The sequence below is a fragment of the Lepidochelys kempii genome, chromosome 7 (assembly GCF_965140285.1).
Source record: "Lepidochelys kempii isolate rLepKem1 chromosome 7, rLepKem1.hap1, whole genome shotgun sequence".
In the NCBI taxonomy this organism is placed as follows: Eukaryota; Metazoa; Chordata; order Testudines; family Cheloniidae; genus Lepidochelys; species Lepidochelys kempii.
In genome coordinates, this window is record NC_136386.1 from 4,860,420 (window position 1) to 4,882,060 (window position 21,641).

Genomic DNA, 21,641 nt, shown 5'->3' on the forward strand with positions numbered 1-21,641 from the left:
GAAACCATTCTGCTAACGAGTCTTGGTGGTAGCATAGAGGCCAAAGGCTTCCGGTTCTAAGCTGATGAGGATGGACCAAGGACCTGAGAAGAACAGAGGGCTCTGCATGGCTGGCTCTTTACTCTACTTGATCACAGAGGATGAATTTAGGGGTTTAAGATCCTGGCTTCTTGAGGTGGGAGGGAGAGGAGAGAACCCAGCCTCGGTGGAAGAATGAGAAGGAAAGTGCAAGTTCAGACTTGTGGAGTTTCTACAGCTTTATGTATGGATAGTATACAGGAATATACGGAACATGGGAGAATAAAGGGGCGCGGCCCAAGTCTTTGATGGAGGGTTGTGTAATGGTTAGAAGAAGCTAGGACTCCTGTGTTCTGTTCCTGACCCTGCCACTCAGTCACAGGCAAATCGCTGAACCTCTCTCCATCTCAGTTTACCTATAAGTACAGTGGGTACAGTACTGCTTACTCAGCCCCTTGGTTGCTGAGGTCACACAGGACAGGATGCGGGCCCTGACCATGGGCAGAGTGTGGCTCTTAGTTACACCACTTGATAGTCTTTGTCTTCAGTCCCTGTAAGGTTGTGGGAAAGGCCTACTGCAAGTGCCTCTGATTAGTGTACATTTGTTAAGGATAAATGTGTCTGAGAACGGGGACCTGCAAAGAGATGGGCCAGATTCCCTCCCCCAGATTCCCTCCCCCCAGAAGACTCCTCGGCTGCCATCGCCAGCTCTAATGCCAGGTCTGGGATAGGGTTACGTTGGGAAGAGAAGGGGTGTGTCCGGAGTGCTGCCAGTCTATAGCAATCATGCTAACAGGCAGCCCCTTACAGGATGTTACCAGCTAGTAGCTCTGAGGCTGCCCTATAATGTGCCAGACCTGGCACTGAACCAGCCCTAGCATAAGGGAGCCACACTCAGCTCCTTGCTTCATACCTCTTCCTTGCTGGAGATACTTGACACTTATGAAAATGGCTACTGACCAACAAAGTGTTGCCCCACAAACGGATGCAAGGAGGACGGGATTTTGAAAAACCTTTTGACAAACAATTCAAGTGGGTGAAAATATGATCCTTGTGATTGCACCAAGATCACCATGCCCCGGACAGACCTATTGAATAAGCACTAGCCGTGTGGGTTAAATCTCCCTCCGTGTAAGATGCTCCTTTTAGCCAGTTATCTATACTCTCTTTCATGGCCCCATGCCATTCTAGGGTCCAATCCTTCAGTCCTTAGTTAAGTCAATGACCCCGCAGGTCAATGGGAATTTTGACTCTGTAAGGTCAGGAGCAGGACCACAGAAAGGAAAACACTTAATATGCATTGACCAAGGTGTACCATACTATGTTCTCATTCATGTTGTAAGGGGACACGAGCTATGCGGTGCAGAGAAGAGTCCAAAATATGCAAGCATATGAAGCATAGTAAAAGAGGTCCAATAGCCCACATGTCCTACATGTCCCACAACTGTATTCTCTGGGGACTGGAAATATAGTTCTTCTAAATCCTGAGACTAGTATATTAAATCCTGATTTTTTTTAAAAAAGCCCAAATTATCTTAACCCTAAATAGATTTCACCATGTATGGAAAATATAGTTCTAAATTCCTTGATCATGCCAAAATATTCAAAACAATTACAGTTCTATGGATACTATTTTAATGGCTCTGCAATTTTAAATGTAAAGTTGATTTAATTAGAAGAATTTCCTGAGGAATTTATGGTCTTTTCCTTATTTTACCTAATGGTTTCAGTCTCTTCTTGATAGCACATGAATAATTCTTGTTGAAGTTAAAGCGAGATACACGTCCACAATTAAGAGCTGTGAAAGGTGGTACTAAGATCTGTTCCCAAAAAAATATCCACCTCATTCATCTTTTTTGACTTGTGTTGGCTTCTTATGATTGTTTAAATAATGGATTTTTTGTTTAGTTTAAAATCAAATCATAGTGAGAAGACAAAAAGAATCATGCTAAATATAAAATTAAGCAAACTATGAACAAACGCACAGCGTGTGCAGACAATCAAGAGTTATAAGATGAAAATTCACATCTACCAGATCTGTAAAAGCAACCTATTAAAAATGCCATATGCTTTCCCATAGTTTAAGTTTTCAACAGGGAGCCTCCTTTTGTGGGTGCGTTTTCCACCTTCACAATTTGTACCTATGTTTTTGAATGTGCAATTAAATTGCAGGTGTAAATCTGGGCACTTGCACCTCTAGGTACCTGACCTCAGGTGCAAATCAAGTTTGCTGATCTGGACCTGTGACTTTCTTCTCATGGATGGGAAAAGCATTCCCGTAAAAGAGGAGATTGGGCTTCAGCCCTACTGAAAATGTTTCTCCCAGAATCTCTCTTCTATCAAGTATTGCACTTTAAGATACTCATTTTACAATTTCTCCACATAATTTGTTTCTTGGGTTTGATTGTGGGTCAAACACAAGGTTAACTGGTTATGAATTCACTGATGTAAAAGCAGCTTAGAAATCACAAAAAAATATTTCAAAAAGTTGGAAGTTTGTGACCGAATATTTATTCACATCAGTGCAGAAACTCTTTCCATCAGAGACTTCTGCTGTCTAGGAGAACTTTATTTACTTACAAAATTGAGAGATTGGGGCATCTAGCTGGGGCACATTTCCTCCCTTAGCATTAAGCTTTTGAACTTGGGTCGGTGGCACAGGTTTGTGGGACTGGCCGGTGGCCCGGTACATGGCTTGGACCCACAGGATACGGTCCTGTTCATCATCGCTTGCAAAAATCACTGTGTCTCCTTCTTTCACTGCATTGAAAAATGTTCTGCCACCCTCCAAACCTGGCAGGAGAAAAAACAAAATATTTTAACATGGTAACACAGATTCACAGAGCTTATCAGCAGAACAGATCATCCTGCATAACACGGGGTGTAGAATTTCACCCAATGATTCCTGCTTTCAGCCCACTGAGCTAAAACATTCCTTTTAAAAAGTAACATCCAATCTTGATGTAAAGACGGCCAGTAATGGAGAATTCAGCACCTCCCTAGGTGACACATTGGATATCTATGTCCATGTGTGTGTGTATCAGATGCACTCAGTTACTCCAGTAGACCTCGATGGACTGGAGAGTCAACAAGCTGCACTGGTGTTCCTGGGAGCACAATGTGTGTCAAAGGGTTTAAGAAACTTTTCAAACTGCTTGATCTTAACATTAAAATGGAGCATTAGATTGTTTTTACAGAAGCTAGATGTCAGTTATATGTAACATTTACCAGCCCTTCTCTTGACCCCAGCTGTTTGGGCCAGGTGCTGTAGTCTTTTTTCAAGCAAAACTCCCGTGAACTGCCGAGCCCTTAAATAGAACCCACTACCAATTCTCATCTTCGAAATGAGACTCGAGGTGGGGACAGGGCTTCATTCATTTCTCTTTTCCAGGGGGTGAATGTTTGTTTCTTTCTCGCTCCCTAATTTGGGGCCAGGTTCTGACCTCAGTTACAACAGTGTAAACCTGGAGTAACAGAATCAGACCCTTGGCATCTATTTTCTGGCTACTTGCTGAAGCCCATTTAGGAGGGACGAATACATGCAGTCCTCTGTCTTCAGTAATCTCGATCTGGACAATCCCAGACCCATTTAATCCAATGGGAGTTTTACTGACACTGCTGTGGCCCTGATTTCACGCTTAGAGTGGTGTGGTCCTTCCTAGTTCTTCACAAAGCTGAGCTGGTCATCTTTGGAGAACAGCTGAGCTTCCAACAGCCCAAAGTAGCATATCTGGTCTGCTCCCATTGGAATGCAGGGCCACTACTCATCACAGAGAACCAGATCCCGATACTCATGCTGAGTAGCACTGTCCTTGACAAGTAGTCCCATGGAAATCAGTAAGGTGTGGTGCTACTCCACATGAGAACAGGGATCAGGAAGTGGACTGTTGTGTACACAAACAGGTACAGGAAAGGCCCTGGAAAAGCCTGATCAGTGAAAATGATACTCTGGTCTTGTAAGTATTTTTTTTATAATGAAAAAAGGTACATTGGTTGGCATAGGAGGGGTGTATGTGTGTGTGTGTGTGTGTCAGTTAATGGAGAATAATCTGAAGATTTAGGCTGGGATTTTCAAAGGAGACTAGCTCAGTTAGAAACTCAGTTCCTACTGGTTTCACTGGTTTCACTGGGAATACCTAACCCACTTAGGTTCCTGTGAAAATGCCAGCCTCTGTGCCCTTAAGAAAGAAATTTGATAATATTTCATCTTCAGCCGGTTTCCCCAAATCAACTTAGAGGCTGTGTGGTTTTCAAGTTTTGAATAGATAACGATCAGTATAAACACAAACGTATGTATAAGACAACCAGTCACAAAGATAGAAAAACAAGGATCTGATTTTGTAGCTATATTTTGCAGTTTCATAAATTTGACAAGCTTCATCTCTTAGCAAAAACCTGTCACCTTTCCTCATACCTGGCTGTGGGTCAGTGTAGTCCACCGTGTATCCGTCAAGTTGCAGTAGTTCTTGAGGCTCAGCTTTTTTCTCCCGGTAACTGCACATAGCAAATGTGTATTGACTAACCTGAAGAAAACCACAAAGCTAACATGGCACCATGCTACCACAACAGGGAGATTCTAAGTGTAAATGCTTACAAATGATGTTCAATAACTGGAGTTTTGCACAGGGCATATCCTCATTTACTGATCAAGAAGGAGATTTTATTTTCTTATTGATCGTTGCCAGACTATGACTTTAACATGCTTAGCAAAACATTTTCTTACACATTCTTTTACAGCTGATTCCTAATTCTCTGCATTGATACATATGTTTTTTTATTTCCCCAAAAGAGGAAGTTACATGCTTTAAAAACTCTACCATTCATCTCAGACAAGTGCCAGAGTGACACCCTGTCACAAACAATGTGAGCTAAATTGCTAGGTGCCAGTCATATTAAAGCAATCTTAAAATCCCACTGATCTCTGCAGTTGTTGTCATCGGTGCTGTAAATGGCAGCTCTCACTCCTCTGAGTTACCATCTGTATGACACGATACATTCAATGTCAAGTTCTTGATGGAAGCCTTTTCAGCTTCCGGGATCTCTGTCAGCTCTCAAATTGCCTTTAGGAGGCCATCAGGCTGCATCAAGACCCAACTTGTACTTAGCATTTTAAAATCTGGAATGTCTGAAAGAAGACTGTTAGAAAGCAAAGGATTCTCTGTGCTTTAGGCTAGGAACTTACAGGGAAATTTATTGTCAAATTATTGCAAATGACTTTGTTAAGGTTGTGTCAGAGCCTGGATTCCTTACATAATTTTATGAGTTTAGACATTTTGTTGACTTCTGGATGAAACTTTGACTTCATGTGGTTCTTTAAAACTCTTATCTTAATGGATCATGTTTGTCATTTTTTGGAAGTGCGGAAACACCTTGAAAGATGGTGTGTGCGCAAGTGTTCGCGATCCATGGCAGCCAAGCAGCAAAGAGATTTGCCTCCAAACGACAGAGACATTGCTCTAGTATAAATATACATGCAGCATGTATTTTTGTGGCATCTATCGCTCATAAAATGTGATTTATTTAAAGCTGTAGACATGAAACTACTTGCAAGCAGGTTAGATCACTGCTCAATCACTGCTCGATACACTGCTGCCCTCTACTGGTTCGTGTTAAGTACTGTCATGCACTCATAAGAATTTTTCATTATGGCAAGTTTCAGAGTAACAGCCGTGTTAGTCTGTATTCACAAAAAGAAAAGGAGGACGAGAGTGAGTTTGTGTGTGTATGGGGGTGGGGGGTGAGAAAACCTGGATTTGTGCTGGAAATGGCCCACCTTGATTATCATGCACATTGTAGGGAGAGTGGTCACTTTGGATAGGCTATTACCAGCAGGAGAGTGAGTTTGTGTGTGTGTGGGGGGGGGAGGGTGAGAAAACCTGGATTTGTGCTGGAAATGGCCCACCTTGATGATCACTTTAGATAAGCTATTACCAGCAGGACAGTGGGGTGGGAGGAGGTATTGTTTCATGGTCTCTGTGTGTATATAATGTCTTCTGCAGTTTCCACGGTATGCATCCGATGAAGTGAGCTGTAGTTCACGAAAGCTCATGCTCAAATAAATTGGTTAGTCTCTAAGGTGCCACAAGTACTCCTTTTCTTTTTTCATTATGGCAACTTATTCTCAGGAACAGTTCATAAAAATCTAAAGCCCCCACATTTGTGGGAATAAGATTAAAAGACAGATACTAGTGACCTGTTAAGTGCAATGCTTACTACCACCAGTAAGAATACTGAGCAACGATCAACATATATTGTTTTCAGACTCATACTAGACATAAGCACGTGGCATGAACTTTGATTGAAATTATGTACTCAGCCTTCATAGCTATTCAATAATGAAAAAGGCTGTAAAAACAATAATACATTTAACATTAACCTTAGTGCCGACAAACACAGCTTTCAGAGCACTCTTGCATTTATTTTTCCATCAGTTCATTTTTTTCAATCAGTTCATTATTTTTCAGTCAGGTCAATCAGTTCAAACACAGCATTTAGAGCACTCTTGCTTTTATTTTTCCATCAGTTGTACTTTACATGTGGTAGAATGCCGCCACCTCCTGGACGCACTGCTGAATTTATTACTGATTGTTTACCATTGGCAGCTCCCAATTACTTCATGACAATAATGAGAATTGTATTACTCTACAAGTAGTTCCCTTCTGAAATTAGGGATCTCAAGAAAAATTTAAATTTGGAGTGATTCAATTTTAATCTAACATCAACCTCTAGCGATACAACTTGTGTTTATTTCCTGCAGCCGTTATAGCAACAGACAACAACGCTTCTCTAGTACAGAATATCTTCTCTAACCCAAAAAGAAAAGGAGTACTTGTGGCACCTTAGAGACTAACCAATTTATTTGAGCATGAGCTTTCGTGAACTACAGCTCACTTCATCGGATGCATACCGTGGAAACTGCAGAAGACATTATATACACACAGAGACCATGAAACAATACCTCCTCCCGCCCCACTGTCCTGCTGGTAATAGCTTATCTAAAGTGATCATCAAGTTGAGCCATTTCCAGCACAAATCCAGGTTTTCTCACCCTCCGCTCCCCCCCCCCCACACACAAACTCACTCTCCTGCTGGTAATAGCTTATCCAAAGTGACCACTCTCCCTACAATGTGAATGATAATCAAGGTGGGCCATTTCCAGCACAAATCCAGGTTCTCTCACCCCCTCACCCCCCTCCAAAAACCACACACACACCTCAAGGGGGGTGAGGGGGTGAGAGAACCTGGATTTGTGCAGGAAATGGCCCACCTTGATTATCATACACATTGTGAAGAGATGTTTCAGAGTAACAGCCGTGTTAGTCTGTATTTGCAAAAAGAAAAGGAGGACTTGTGGCACCTTAGAGACTAACCAATTTATTTGAGCATAAGCTTTCGTGAGCTACAGCTCACTTCATCGGATGCTCATGCTCAAATAAATTGGTTAGTCTCTAAGGTGCCACAAGTCCTCCTTTTCTTATTGTGAAGAGAGTGGTCACTTTGGATGGGCTATTACCAGCAGGAGAGTGAGTTTGTGGGGTGGAGGTGGGGGGGGGGTGAGAAAACCTGGATTTGTGCTGGAAATGGCCCACCTTGATTATCATGCACATTGTAGGGAGAGTGAGTTTGTGTGTGTGGTTTTTGGAGGGGGGTGAGGGAGTGAGAGAACCTGGATTTGTGCAGGAAATGGCCCACCTCGATTATCATACACATTGTGAAGAGAGTGGTCACTTTGGATGGGCTATTACCAGCAGGAGAGTGAGTTTGTGGGGGGGGGGGGGGGAGAGGGTGAGAAAACCTGGATTTGTGCTGGAAATGGCCCAACTTGATGATTACTTTAGATAAGCTATTACCAGCAGGATAGTGGGGTGGGAGGAGGTATTGTTTCATGGTCTCTGTGTGTATATAATGTCTTCTGCAGTTTCCACGGTATGCATCCGATGAAGTGAGCTGTAGTTCACGAAAGCTCATGCTCAAATAAATTGGTTAGTCGCTAAGGTGCCACAAGGTCTCCTTTTCTTTTTGCGAATACAGACTAACACGGCTGTTACTCTGAAACTTCTCTAACCCAGAAAGTGGGTGCTGATTTTCAGGATCTCTTTACTAAACATATATTGCATCTCAGAGTTCTTGGACACAGAAACTATTCTTCATTCCCAGTAAAAAACTAGCCAAATCAACTATATACACACACACATATACACACTTTAGTCAGTATTTCTAATTTTACAATATTATATAAATAATATCACCACTCCCATTCTACTGATTCAAGGTAAAATTTCTTGTAACAACAGTGAAATTACATGTTTTAATACTTCATGATCTCTGTTCTTGATAAGTAGAATGTTCCGAACCACAGATGGAGCTCTAACAAGAAATTTTGGTAAGATTAAGGGTTTTTTTTATTACCTTTGAACTCCAATAACCTTGCTTTTCTCAGCCTGACATAACCAAAAAAATATTTTTCCATGTTATGGTACTGTAATTGAGAGAGATATTTTTAAAATTCAAGCCCAAATCTTAGTCTACAGGTTTTCACTCATCTCCTATTTGATTTTTTTTTTAATTTTTAATGTAGCGAATGGTTTATATTGGTGGTATAACAGGTTTTTGAGCACTTACCATAGGGTTAATTTACATCAGAGAGAGGTTACATGTCATATGGCAGGAAAAGTAAGATGAGTCAAATGAAAACAGAAGTGTCCAAAAGCCACTGTCCTCTGGACAAGTTTAAAATATGATTTATATAGCACTGTAAGTGAATAAAGGGCTATGCAATAGACGAAGGGTGCCAAGAATCATAGAATCATAGAATATCAGGGTTGGAAGGGACCTCAGGAGGTCATCTAGTCCAACCCCCTGCTCAAAAGCAGGACCCATCCTCAATTAAATCATCCCAGCCAGGGCTTTGTCAAGCCTGACCTTAAAAACTTCTAAGGAAGGAGATTCCACCACCTCCCTAGAAATAAGTCCCTCCCTTGAAAAGTTTACTGTCTAAAGGCATGAGTAAGTACAAGGCACAGTAAAAACAAACAGAATGACTGGAAAGCTTCATGGAATAAGTAGTTTTAAAAAGTCACTTTGGGGGAGCTGATGGATGTTTCCTGGTGTACAGTAATGGAGAGGCTGTCTAAGTAAAAGTGTTGACAGAGAACACAGGGAACAAGAGGGGCGACACCATAAAAAGAGACGAGGTCAGAGACCTAAAGCTTGTCTACGGAGCAGTTGGAGGCGTGATTGCAGCAGGGCACAGACACACCCAAGCGAGGTTTAATCTAGCGAGAGGGAGCACCAACAGTTGTGAAGCATCGTGGACTCCAGCACAGGCTAGCTGCCCAAGTACCCAGGATCCTGGGTGGTCTTGTGCAGCCCGCGCTAAGGCCCATGCTGCTGTGCTTTCACGGCTACTGGTACTGCATCAACGAGAGTAAAGCTAGCTTGGGCACATGTCTACATGCAATCACCTCTCCAAATGCAGTGCAGATATACCTTTAAGTAGCACCGGAACTATAAAGCGCTTTTAAAGGCAGGACAATACTCAGAAGTAGAGAGGTCAGAGGACAGCCTAATGTAGAACTGTGTAATAAAGTTATACTGTATTGCAAGTAAATGCATTTTCATGAAATCTCACCAAGGTCTGCTCCACACAGAAAGTTATGTTGGTTTAGGTAAAGGTGTGATGTTGTACCAAGCAAACTTAAACCACTTCAGCTTTGTGTGTGGACACTCTTCCATGGGTTTAAACCGAGCTTATATTGGTGTAGCCTGCCCCATTGTATTATTTAACAGATATAAGCTACACATATGTAAGCCATGTTCAAACTAGCATAAGAGTGTCTACACTCAAAGTCAAAAAGGTTTAAGCTTAATTAGTGCAGTATCCCACCTTAGTTAAACCAGTGCAATGCCTGTGTGTAGATGCAGGGTTGGTTTGCTCTCTTCCATAAGTCTCCTGGGAGTTACTGCAGAAATCCTCTCTAATGCCACGGGGAGGAGAATAGGCTTGTAAGAATATAATCATGGAACTTCCATAAAGCTCCCAACGATGCCAAACTCAGTATGAATACACTAGTCACTCTTATTTTAAGGTTCCTGGAAGATGGCATGTCAAGGTCTCACTGGTATCAGATGAGACAGTAATATGCTGTCAATGCTATTCAGTAAAATTATTAACTGTGCAGAAGCAGTACAGAATATTCACATTTAAAACAGCTCAGGTAGATGAGACGAAGGATTGCAACAAAAGGATCTGTCTATGCACAAGTGCTGGCCCTAAAGTATTTACCCCTGGGTTCAGAAACAAGCTGACACCACATCTAGCGATAAACTGTGAATCTTTCTATTCCATGAGGGATGGGATCATCACACACAGTCTAAGAATGAATCTTTAAAAACTAGCTTACTGGGAGATTTATATTCAAGGTTCATTTCAGAGGGTCAGACTGGGCCATCTGCAGGAATGGAAATGGGGGTTACTATTTTTAAACCCACGGGGATGTCTGGATGCAGCTTTTTTTCTTTGGGGTGTCTGGGTGAGGGAAGAGAATCCTCATTGTCTCTTGTGTAGCCACAGATGTCTTCTCCATTGGATTGCACTGCAGAATTGGATGGAGATTGCACCTTGTCTACATCAGCCTCTAACCTCTCCGAGCTTACCAGTGGTCTACTCTGCATGGAGGTTTGTGAGTGGGCTGCCAAGAGGAATGACTAACACACAAGATTCACTTGACAGCCTCCAAGGTTCACACAGAACCAAAGTTGAGAGGTACAAGAGGGGAGAAGAGGGAAAGAACAGACAGGGATGGGGGATGAGAGGGAGACACAACATGGAGAGGAATATTCCTTTTAGTAAGAAGCAGGTAAGAAAAGAAGAAGAACAAAAGGTGAGAGAGAAAAAGGGACAAAGAACAAGAAAAGGGAAAACAGAGAAAACAGGAGAAAAATGACAAGGGTCAATGATTTTAGATTGGCAAATTAGATTTTACTTATTCGTTTCACTGTATTCCTTCACCAGGTGTATTGTTTTAATAATTAATAAATGGGACGCATGTATATTCATCAGTACTGTTTTTAATTTCTGTCTGACACCACTTTTCCTAGAACTTTGTACATACCTGTTCATTTCTGTACCTCACTTTGAGTACAACACAGCTTATTCAGTTTCATCCCGGTTCCTCACTACTGAAGGGACAATGAGGAATTCCTAAATGGACCATTTCTATACTAACAACAAATATTTTCTTCCAAGCGGACAGAAACCGTATTAAAATACTTCTGGCTGCAGTACAGTTTTCTACAGTGACAGAAGATTTTAGTCCTCTGGTTCCAGATAGCTATATTGACTTCCAAGCACTTTACTGACATAAATTAACATAATGGACACTCTATCTTAACCTAAAAAACACTACAGACCAGAACAAAATGTCAGATATCAATAAATTACTCTTTACATTCAATTTCTAAATGTTTAAAGGTAGCAATCCTACCTACCACACATAACAAGCACATTAACTTTTTCATAGGAGTTGTGAGAGTGTGTTCCCAAGGGCAGATTTGGATCCAGGAAATCTAGGCACGTCGTGCCACTCACACCAATCTAGACAAGTAAGAGTTGCGTACTTGGACCCTTACCGTCAGAATTCTACCGTGATGAGCCAGGATGTCTGTTTAAAGTATTCTGTTTTTATGGAATTATTTTTAAGTACTATTAGTTATTGGGAATGGCCAAATGCTTATTTCATCTTCTCTTACCCAGAATCAACGGAGTTTTGCTGAAAGCAGGAGCTGTCACCGTTAGTCTAAATTATAGTGAGTTTAGGGAGTCTGTCACTAGAAGTATAGATCCAGGCACAGACACTGCAAATGTTTTTAATCTACAGCAAGTTGATCTGGTTCCAAAATGTTCTACAAACGTCATCAGACCCAATCAGTTGAAAATGGCTTCAAGCTACACGGCAGACATGTCATCCAGGTACTGTAAAGTGTTACTTCCCACACGCTGCCAGAGAATCAAAATGGGGTTATCGCGAAGATGACATGACAAAAATAAAAGACGTATTTGTGGCACCTTAGAGACTAACAAATAAGTCAGCTGTAGCTCACGAAAGCTCATGCTCAAATAAATTTGTTAGTCTCTAAGGTGCCACAAGTCCTCCTGTTCTTTTTGCGCATACAGACTAACACGGCTGCTACTCTGAAACATGACAAAAATAGATTCAGTCTGAAATTTCAAAGGAATTAATTCTCTTATCCTCACGAATTACAATCAATTGTGAATTTTCTATTGTAGCCAACAAAACCAACGTGAGTATTAACTCCTGTTCATTTCACTATGTCCTGCAGTGCATTACTGTATGCTATACACGAATTCCAGCTCTGCATGCTCTAAGCATTTTATATTGCCTCTCAAGGACCACAGCAGCCAGCTGGTTGAAATTTGCATGCTGAGTACATTTAGCTGAAGCAGCCAGTTAGGAGACATTTATAGAGAGAGTGATGGTCTCATATACACTAGGATGAATGCGCACTACCTTTTTCCACCAGCCATGGTAAAAAAGCTTTGATCTAAAAGCTTTCATTGCTTACCACAGCCACTGGCATTAGAATTGACTTTACCAAGCAGTTTCCTCACTTGCGAGGTTGTTTCCATCCAACCTTAGGGCCATATTCTGCCATCACTTTCGCACTGCATATCTTGGAATTTAAAATGAGGCAAGTAAGGAGTCTCTGCCATGTAATTTACATCTAATCAGTATTCTGCTCTTCTGCTGCTCATCTGAAAGGGTGGCACGTGCTAGAAGGGGGGGTGGGCGACACACTCAAGAGAAAATTGTATCTATTGGCTTCAATCCTGTCCTCTAATACATGGAGGTGTGTTAGCAGAGCCAGTGACACACACCTGCACACTGAAGGGGCGTGTATATTAGAGAGGACAATACACAAAGCATAGAAACTGAGCACAGGAACTCTTTCTCCTCTACACACCAGCTAATCATTGATCTATCCATCCATTTAGGTACTTTCATAGCCCTCATCACTGAAATATCTGAGCACTTATACGCAGAGAGCCCCAGCAAAAAAATGGAAATGATTGTTTTAGCCGAACTAAAAATGAATTATTACTCTCCTCTCACATTTTTAAATGTGAGTAATATCATAACTGCACTTTCACCCTGAAGACAGCTGAAAGTAGACTTGCCTCCTGGAAAGCATCTCCGTCTGACTTCCTGTGCAATATGCCATTCTGCTGAATGGCAGCCACTTTTTATCCCATATGAAACATACCAGATGTGCATCAAGCACTCTAATAAATACCTGCAATCCATGAAACACCCGACCACCTGCTGAACAAAGGGCTAATACGTGGCAGTAATACCACCCCTGCGAATTTCTCCTGTGACATCATGCCTGTGATTTGCTCTCCCCTCCAAATGGAGAGGGAAATAGCTTAACTGCTCTCAGAACCCATAGTAAAAATTACTTATGGTGGGGCTGAAGCTGCACTGGCAGCATACACTGGATGTGAAAGGAGGGGAGAGGAGAAGCAAAAGAAGGAGCAAAGTGGTCGGGGGGAGAGGAAAGGGAGAGGACAGAATAATAGAAGGCAACCATTTTTATTGATTCGTTCGGATTTATATAAAATTAAAAAATGCCACAATTGGGCATTGCAGTTGTAGCCATATAGGCAGCTCCTTGCACCCATGCTGATCCAATGGCAGGACCACTGCTTAAAAGATCCTCTATCCTTCTCTTGGAGTCCTTTAGAAACATTAAAATTACAACCCACACATATAAACTCAGATATGAAGTCTAATCCTCCCCACATGGCTAAATATAACCAGCAGAAGGGAAGACAGGTCAAGGACACCTCTCCCTCTCGCCCAACAATATATATGGTACATAAGACCCATCCTAACTAGATGTTGCATCAAAAGACACAGGTATGTTTTGAATGTTTCTGGAGACTCTGCAGAACCCCACAACAGGTGTCTACCCTCATGAGTCCCTGCTCCCCATCCTTCATTCTCTATATAATTAACCATTATCACGCTCAGTACATTTAGCAGAATCCAGTGAATTACAGGCACCAACCAGTGCCTTTGCTTCCAATCAGTGTTAATACAGCAGCCATCCTTAGCATCCCATGAAAAGCAAATGACAAACTTACGGAGATCAAAATATTTTTATTCTATCTGTATTGCCTGCTGACAAGTTCAGTGGGCCTGAGCTACACCTAAGGGACAGGACAGTGTGCATTTGTTGTTTATATTTGACATACAGCAGAACATTTCACATTAACAAAGTGACATAACAGAGCAGTTGTTACGGCAGCGGGAATTTCTGAGACTGACTACAGAAGTGCCATTTTCTCAGCGGCTAAATCCTGCTTGCCTTACTCAAGCAAACTGTCCCACTAGGCCAAATTATGATCTTACTCATGCCATTTGAAGAATAAAGACCTAGTAACATTAGAAAAGGTGGCCTGGCTTCATGTGTTTAAGTCATGCTCTCACATATGGGATGCCCGCATATGTGATTAGTAGTGAAATTCATGCTAAGGAATACACAAAATCCAAAAATCATACAAATAATTATAATGAGGTAGAAAGGATCAGAAGAAGGACTCAGTGTGAGACAAATGGGATTGGGTTTTCTCATTAGATGAGGAGATTAGGGTCCAACCCTGCAAATGCTTACCCACAATTATTCTTAATTTATTTATTTCTAATAATGCCCAGACCTTGCTTTCCAAGCCGTGTCAAAGGCACCTGCCCAGAGGAGCTTGCAAGGAAGGAGAGAGAGTCCCTGGATTAAGAGCTACCTCTCTGAGTAAGGCGTTTAGTTTGGAGAATTCCAGTGCACAAGAAAAGAAGAGACAAAGTTTGAATTGATAAGTATAATTCAGTGCTAACGGAAAATCCAATTGCTTCACTGTCAATTATATTGCCATATGGTTGTTAATTCAGAAATAATATAATATAGAAAACAGCACCCTAAAATATTTACCATCATATTAGCTATGCATATGTTTCTGTGTCTTCTGCACATAGAGAGTCATTACGAATGCTTTGTTCTCTCCCCAAATGCCTTGACATAGTAGTTTCCTTTATCAGCAATTAAGCCTGAAACAGTTTAAGCTTTAATTTCTGAGAGCCCAGCCCTGTGACCTACTGAGTACTTCCTGCAAGATACCAAGGGCTCCCAATTACCATCGAAACCAGTGTGGCTTTGTCTGCAGTGACAATGCTAAGCAATCCTCTCTCTGCTGGTTTAACCCTGCTGCAGTTCCGCCAGCTGGCATTTTTGTGTAAACTGGCATTTTTAACAATGTGCCATAGAATCACAGCAACGCAGGGCTGGATGGGGTCTCAAGATGGCATCAAGTCCAGCCCTTTGTACTGAGGCAGAAGCAGGTGTTTGCCCAACTTGTTCTTAAAACCTCCAGTGACGGGGATGCCACAACCTCCCTCAGAAGCCTGTTCCACTAACCTTAGAATTAGAAAGTGTTTCCCTTGCTGTACATTGAGCCCACTACTTCTGGTCTTACCTTCAGTTGACATGGAGAACAACTGATCACTGTCCTCTTCATAACAGCCCTTAACATATTTGAAGACTGTTATCAGGTTCCTCCTTCTTTTCTTAAGACTAAACATGTCCAGTTTTTTAACCTTTCCTCAGAGGTCCGGTTTTCTAAACCTTTTATTATTTTTGTTGCTCTCCCCTGGACTCTCTCCAATATGTCCACATTGTTCCTAAAGTGTGGGCCCAGAACTGGACACTGTACTCCAGCTGAGGCCTCATCAGTGCCAAGTACTATTCGACATTGGTGAGGCCTCATCTGGAGTACTGTGTGCAGTTTTGGGCCCCACACTTCAAGAAGGATGTGGATAAATTGGAGAGAGTCCAGCGAAGGGCAACAAAAATGATTAGGGGTCTGGAACACATGAGTTATGAGGAGAGGCTGAGGGAGCTGGGATTGTTTAGCCTGCAGAAGAGAAGAATGAGGGGGGATTTGATAGCTGCTTTCAACTACCTGAAAGGGGGTTCCAAAGAGGATGGCTCTAGACTGTTCTCAATGGTAGCAGATGACAGAACGAGGAGTAATGGTCTCAAGTTGCAGTGGGGGAGGTTTAGATTGGATATTAGGAAAAACTTTTTCACTAAGAGGGTGGTGAAACACTGGAATGCGTTACCTAGGGAGGTGGTAGAATCTCCTTCCTTAGAGGTTTTTAAGGTCAGGCTTGACAAAGCCCTGGCTGGGATGATTTAACTGGGAATTGGTCCTGCTTTGAGCAGGGGGTTGGACTAGATGACCTTCTGGGGTCCCTTCCAACCCTGATATTCTATGATTCTATGATTCTAAGTAGAGCAGGACTTTCAGCACCCGTGTCTTACACATGACACTCCTGTTAACACACCCCAGAATTATATTGGCCACTGCATCAGTGTTGACTCAGATTCAATTTTTGATCCACTACAACCCCCAGATCCTTTTCAGCCATAATGCCACCCATCCAGTTATTTATCATTGTGTAGCTGTGCATTGGATTTTTCCTTCTTAAGTGAAGTACTTTTCCCTTTTATCTTTACTGAATTTAATCTTGTTGAATTCAGGACATTTCTCCAGTTTTGTTAAGGTCATTTTGAATTCTACTCTTTCCCACCAAAGTGCTTGCACCCCGTCCAGCTTGGTGTAGTCCGCAAATTTTATGAGCATACTCTTCATTCCATTATCAGAGTTACTAATGAAAACATTGACTAGCACCAAAGCAGAATGACCTCTTTTTAAATTAAGATTTATACACATAAATGAGTGAGCGGCAGGACATGGAAGTTGTAATCCATTTTTGTCCCCGCCTTAAAATGTACAAGAGTATTAAGTCAAACGGCAGAGGCAATGGAATTCAGACTGAAATTTGAAACTTTGTGCAAAATGAGAATCAAATCCACCAGTTCCACACATGGAGTGAAATCCTAACCCTGCTGAAAGTTTGCCACTGACTTCAATGGGAGCAAGATTACACCCATTAACTTGATTACTCCTGATCTGCACTGGGGTAAATGAAATCAGAATCAGGCCTTACATTCTCTCTCTCTCTCTGGCCTGGATTCTCTGGTCTGGCCAAGCTGTTCTCAGCACAGGACCATGGCCCATGATGGCTTTTTTCTACCTTAGTGGTTCACTTCAGGGCTGTTCTAACTTACACCTGACAACAGCTCCAGAGGCAACATATGGGCATGGCTACACCCCAAATCCACCCTGGCCCACACTTCATTTTTCTTAGACATGTCCACTCCACTGGGGGAATCGTCAGTGGAGCTGGATATGCTAGGTTTCCAGCTGCTTTGTCTAGCCAGAGTGCATAGAGTCCTGAAGCTGTGACTGACAGACCACTGCTACTTTATACAACATTTCCAGATGGTCAGTGGAACTGCTTCTCTGACAATGGTGAAGGATCGAACACTCCAAGCAGACACCCTTCCTACCCAGCTGTTGCCCAGACCAAGACTCTTCTAGAGTTTACAGGGGACTTTTTGGACCAACTCACTTAACAAAAAACCCAAACAAGTCTCTGCAGGTTGGCACCTGCTTTCTGCCTGGTTTGTTTTTGTTTTTTTGGTTTCTTTGAACCAAACTCAACCATGATTGAACTTAGAGATGACACTAAAAGTGGAGGGGTAAAAAAAAAAAAGTATAGGAAGAAAGAAAGACATTGCACAGTGACCAGTAAGGGCTGAATGAGAGGATGTTCAGTACTGATCACGGTGATGGCTTAAACGCAGGGAGAGGAGATAAACATCTGGGTAAAACACGAGCCCCATGATTGACAATGGTAAAGTTTCCATTGACTTCAGAGGAGCCAGAATTTCATCCCACAGGTACAAAATGGAGAATCTTCACCCAATAGCACAGATCACAGTAGAGTGAATTTATTTCTGCTTATCTCAGTAACCCTGCCCTAATATTACTTCCTCATGTTACCAAACACCACGGTAGCTGCAGGAATGCTATGGAATTGGATTTGGAGGTTGCGAGCTGATGTGTCCTCAAGAGGCTATTTTCCTTCAGAACTTTTGCTCTATGAGAAAGTCGAGAACCCCACTGCCACCCAAATGATACTTTAGAAAATGTTTTATAAAAAAATCAGATTATTATGAGAACAGATTTTACAATACCACCAATTAGTGTTAAAATTAAAATTATTATGAAAACAAACTTAAATCCACTGAACAGTCTTAAATTTAACACTAATTTTTAGCTGAAATGTTACCTGGACCAGCACAAAGAACCTTTTCTTCCATCTCTTCCAAACGTTTTTACCAATGGCCCATAAGTATCTAGGGAAAAAAATACAGAATAGCTGAATTCAGTACACACATACTGCTTATTCTCCTATTGCTTTTTAGTGTCATTGCTCCACAGCTCGGCAAGGAAGTCAACACAAAACCAGGAAGAATTACAAGGGTCTCAAACTATGCACAGTTAGCAAAGAACACGTTTGTGATTTCTACTGTCAAAATAAGCTGTAAAGATAGCAACATAGAAAGCTATTATAGACTCATTATTAATGTCAGGGAACATTTACATAATCTCCAATGTGCTATAAATCTCTTAAATGGAGAACTGGTAAAATGAAAGCAGGAAAATGTGTGTTATGTACAATAATTGCCTTGATTTCATTATCTGCTAACTCTCAAACATGAAGGGGCTGATTCGCCTCTTGATTACTCTGGTGTAAATCAGGAGTTAAACATGATAAAGGGCTTGATCCAAAATTTGTAGGAGACAATGGAAGTCCTTCCCTAGACTTCAATGAGCATTGGACTGGGCCTTAAGTGACAGCAGAATCAGGCCCACTGTGATCAAATTTCAGAGGAATATTGATGACATAATAGGATCCAGAACTAACACAAGCAGGCAATTCCAGAAACCAACCTTCAGGGATTCACACTATCAGCTCTTTGTGGGATGATTTATTCAGAGAATTTCATATTACTGTCTATTTTTATGGCCATGTTTTAAAAAGGCAAAATGTACCTATTCAGCATAACTTTCTCTCCCTTTTTTGTTTTTTTGTTCTTTAAAAGAAAAAAATAAATAGTAAGGATGAGTGTAAGGAGCATAAGTGATCTGATCTGCTATAAAAGCTGTACAACTCAAAGAAGTTGGCCGTGTGAATTAGAAAAGGACATTTTTGGAGTTATTGACTATAGGAGTCCTTTAACTTTACAGAACAGCTACTGTACAGTCAAGTGGGAACAGATGATATTTGCAGTGGAAGATCTTGGAAACACCTTAACATTACTTTCTAGCCTTTACAAACCCATTTTGTTGAGGGGAGCTGTCAAACAGAAGGGTTACTCAAAACATCAAAAACTGGGACTGTAGAATTCAAACTGACTCAACTAAATCACCTGGTTGATAAATTTAAGGCGAATTTCTAGACATCTACCTGGTTACCATAACTCAGATGAAATGAACTCTCTCTAATAAGGAAGTGAATTCATCACGCCTATAAAGGAAGAATTAGGGCTTTTACAACTAATTTTGTGCTTAATCTCCGTGATGGAGCACCTGCTGTAGCTGCCATTGCAATCCATAATAAAGACACTGGCAAACATAATAGTAGTCGTTATAATAATAATAATAAACACAGAGACATCATCCAGTGTGGTTTACCGGTTTTATTCAACGGTACTGTGGTGTACTGTATCAACATGTTTTTCTCAAGATATCTGACACCTTTGCCTTTTTTCTGCACCAATAAATACATAGATAGTAATTTTCTGTTATCCTGGTAGTCCTGTCTGTCAAAAGCGACCCCATATGAACACTTACTCTTTGCAAATGTACAGGCTTCCATTGTGGTACACGCACAATTCTACATGATATGCTAACCTGGGTAGTGGGGTCTTGGTTTATGAAACAAAAACATAGAGCCCAATTCTGCTGCCATTGGAGCCAATGGGAACTTTGTCATCGTCTCAAATGGGAACCTGGGATCTGACTCTGTGACTCTTACATAAAATGTGCACAGTTTCAGACTTCAGTGCATACCAGCCAATTAACAGAATTTTAATATCAAGATGTTGGTTGAAATGAACAGTATCAGGCGTCAAAAAGCATTCAAAGAATATAATCAAAAGTCCCGTGAGTTACTTTTGCTTCATCTATACATGCTGATCTAAATGGTACTGTAGTTAATGGGAGCTTTTCCATTGATTTTAATGGGAGGTTTCTCATATCCTTATATAGATGTATTCAGGCCATTAGGTGCAAAGGTAGAATGGTTTCTGCCCATTCATCCCACAGGTAACCCTGTTTCATTAGGCACCGTAAAAGAAATGTTATGATTTAGTATTAGCAAACTTGTGACCTCAACATAAATTAATATGCAAACAAGTAAAATAAACCTTCTAAAATCCTGGATCCTTTTAAGTCAAAGGGAGCTTTGCCATTGGCTTCAGTGGATTCAGGATTTCACACCTGGTAACGTATAAAGGTGTAGGTTCTACACTAAGATTGAGAATCACTCTGGGTCCTTCTGCATAGAGATTTCCTGTTTCAGCTAATTAAAAAAAATCAAAAGTTAAAATCCCAATATATAACTGATTTCTCATAATTAAATGCTGTTTTGTCAACAAGTGTCAGCAGTGAAACATTGCAAGACTTCAGTGCTGACAAGGACTGCAACATGCTGTTTTTAGTTGTTCTGTATTTGAACAGTCAAATCATTGATTGACAACCTAAATGTATTGCACAACAAAGTGGCATGCCAGGATGTGAGTGGTGAATAGAAGCACATTCTAATAAAGACTTTGGCCAGATTCTGCTCTCAGTTATGCCACTATAAATCCAGAGTAATTCCAGTGTGGTCAACCAGACATACACCAATGGAACTGTACAATATTTAGCTAACATCTTTAACACAGATTCTCTGCAATGAAGCTGTAGGGATTGATTCACATCCCCACTGAAGTCCATGGAAAGGTTCTGATTCATTTCAGTGGGTTCCGGATCAGGCTCCAAGGGTAGATATTGCAATGAACCAATATTTTAAAGTAAATAATTTTAATCAACACCTTCTAAATCAAACATTAGACCAAAAAAGCATGACCAAAGCCAGAGCTATTCAGTCCAGTTGCCATCAGAAGCTGCAAACAAATATGACTGATGAAAGAATATCCTCTACAGATAATTTCTGGAATCCTGTGATGGCCAACTATGCTCCAAATGTGGCTAGGGATCCTGACCTCACTACTGGACAGACAAACAAGGTGGAGGAAGACAAAGGAAAAAGGATGAGTGGTTTGATCCATCTATCAATTATGATGCAAAACTTTATGAAAATAAATAATTTTTGTAGCTATAGAAATAAACATCTCGTTATATCCTCCTAGAGCTGATCTGGTTTATAATCTGGTAGTATGGGGAATGTGCTTATCTGCCTATCTGAGAAAGTAAAGGACGAGGAATTATTCTTCTTTGTTAAATGAGTTTGAATTGGCCAGCTCAGGATTGGCTGAAGTGCATACGGTTTATGGAATCATGAGAGGAAGAGCTCATTTTCTGTGCTCAGAAACAACACACAACTCCCACTGTTTCAATGTGAGTGGAAGAT

The 21,641-nt window shown here is 41.2% G+C and overlaps 1 protein-coding gene across 7 annotated transcripts in view; it reads right to left on the reverse strand.

Moving 5' to 3' along the window:
• Positions 1 to 21,641, reverse strand: part of CADPS (calcium dependent secretion activator) — a 389,541-nt gene that overhangs the window by 132,130 nt on the left and 235,770 nt on the right. For all 7 annotated transcript variants that reach the window (XM_073350983.2, XM_078853539.1, XM_073350980.2 and 4 more), the window contains exons 9-11: positions 18,291 to 18,357; positions 4,433 to 4,541; positions 2,599 to 2,811 (exon numbers count right to left, since the gene is read on the reverse strand). In XM_073350983.2, the coding sequence (XP_073207084.1) occupies positions 2,599 to 2,811; positions 4,433 to 4,541; positions 18,291 to 18,357 (389 nt within the window). The remainder of the gene's footprint in view (positions 1 to 2,598; positions 2,812 to 4,432; positions 4,542 to 18,290; positions 18,358 to 21,641) is intronic.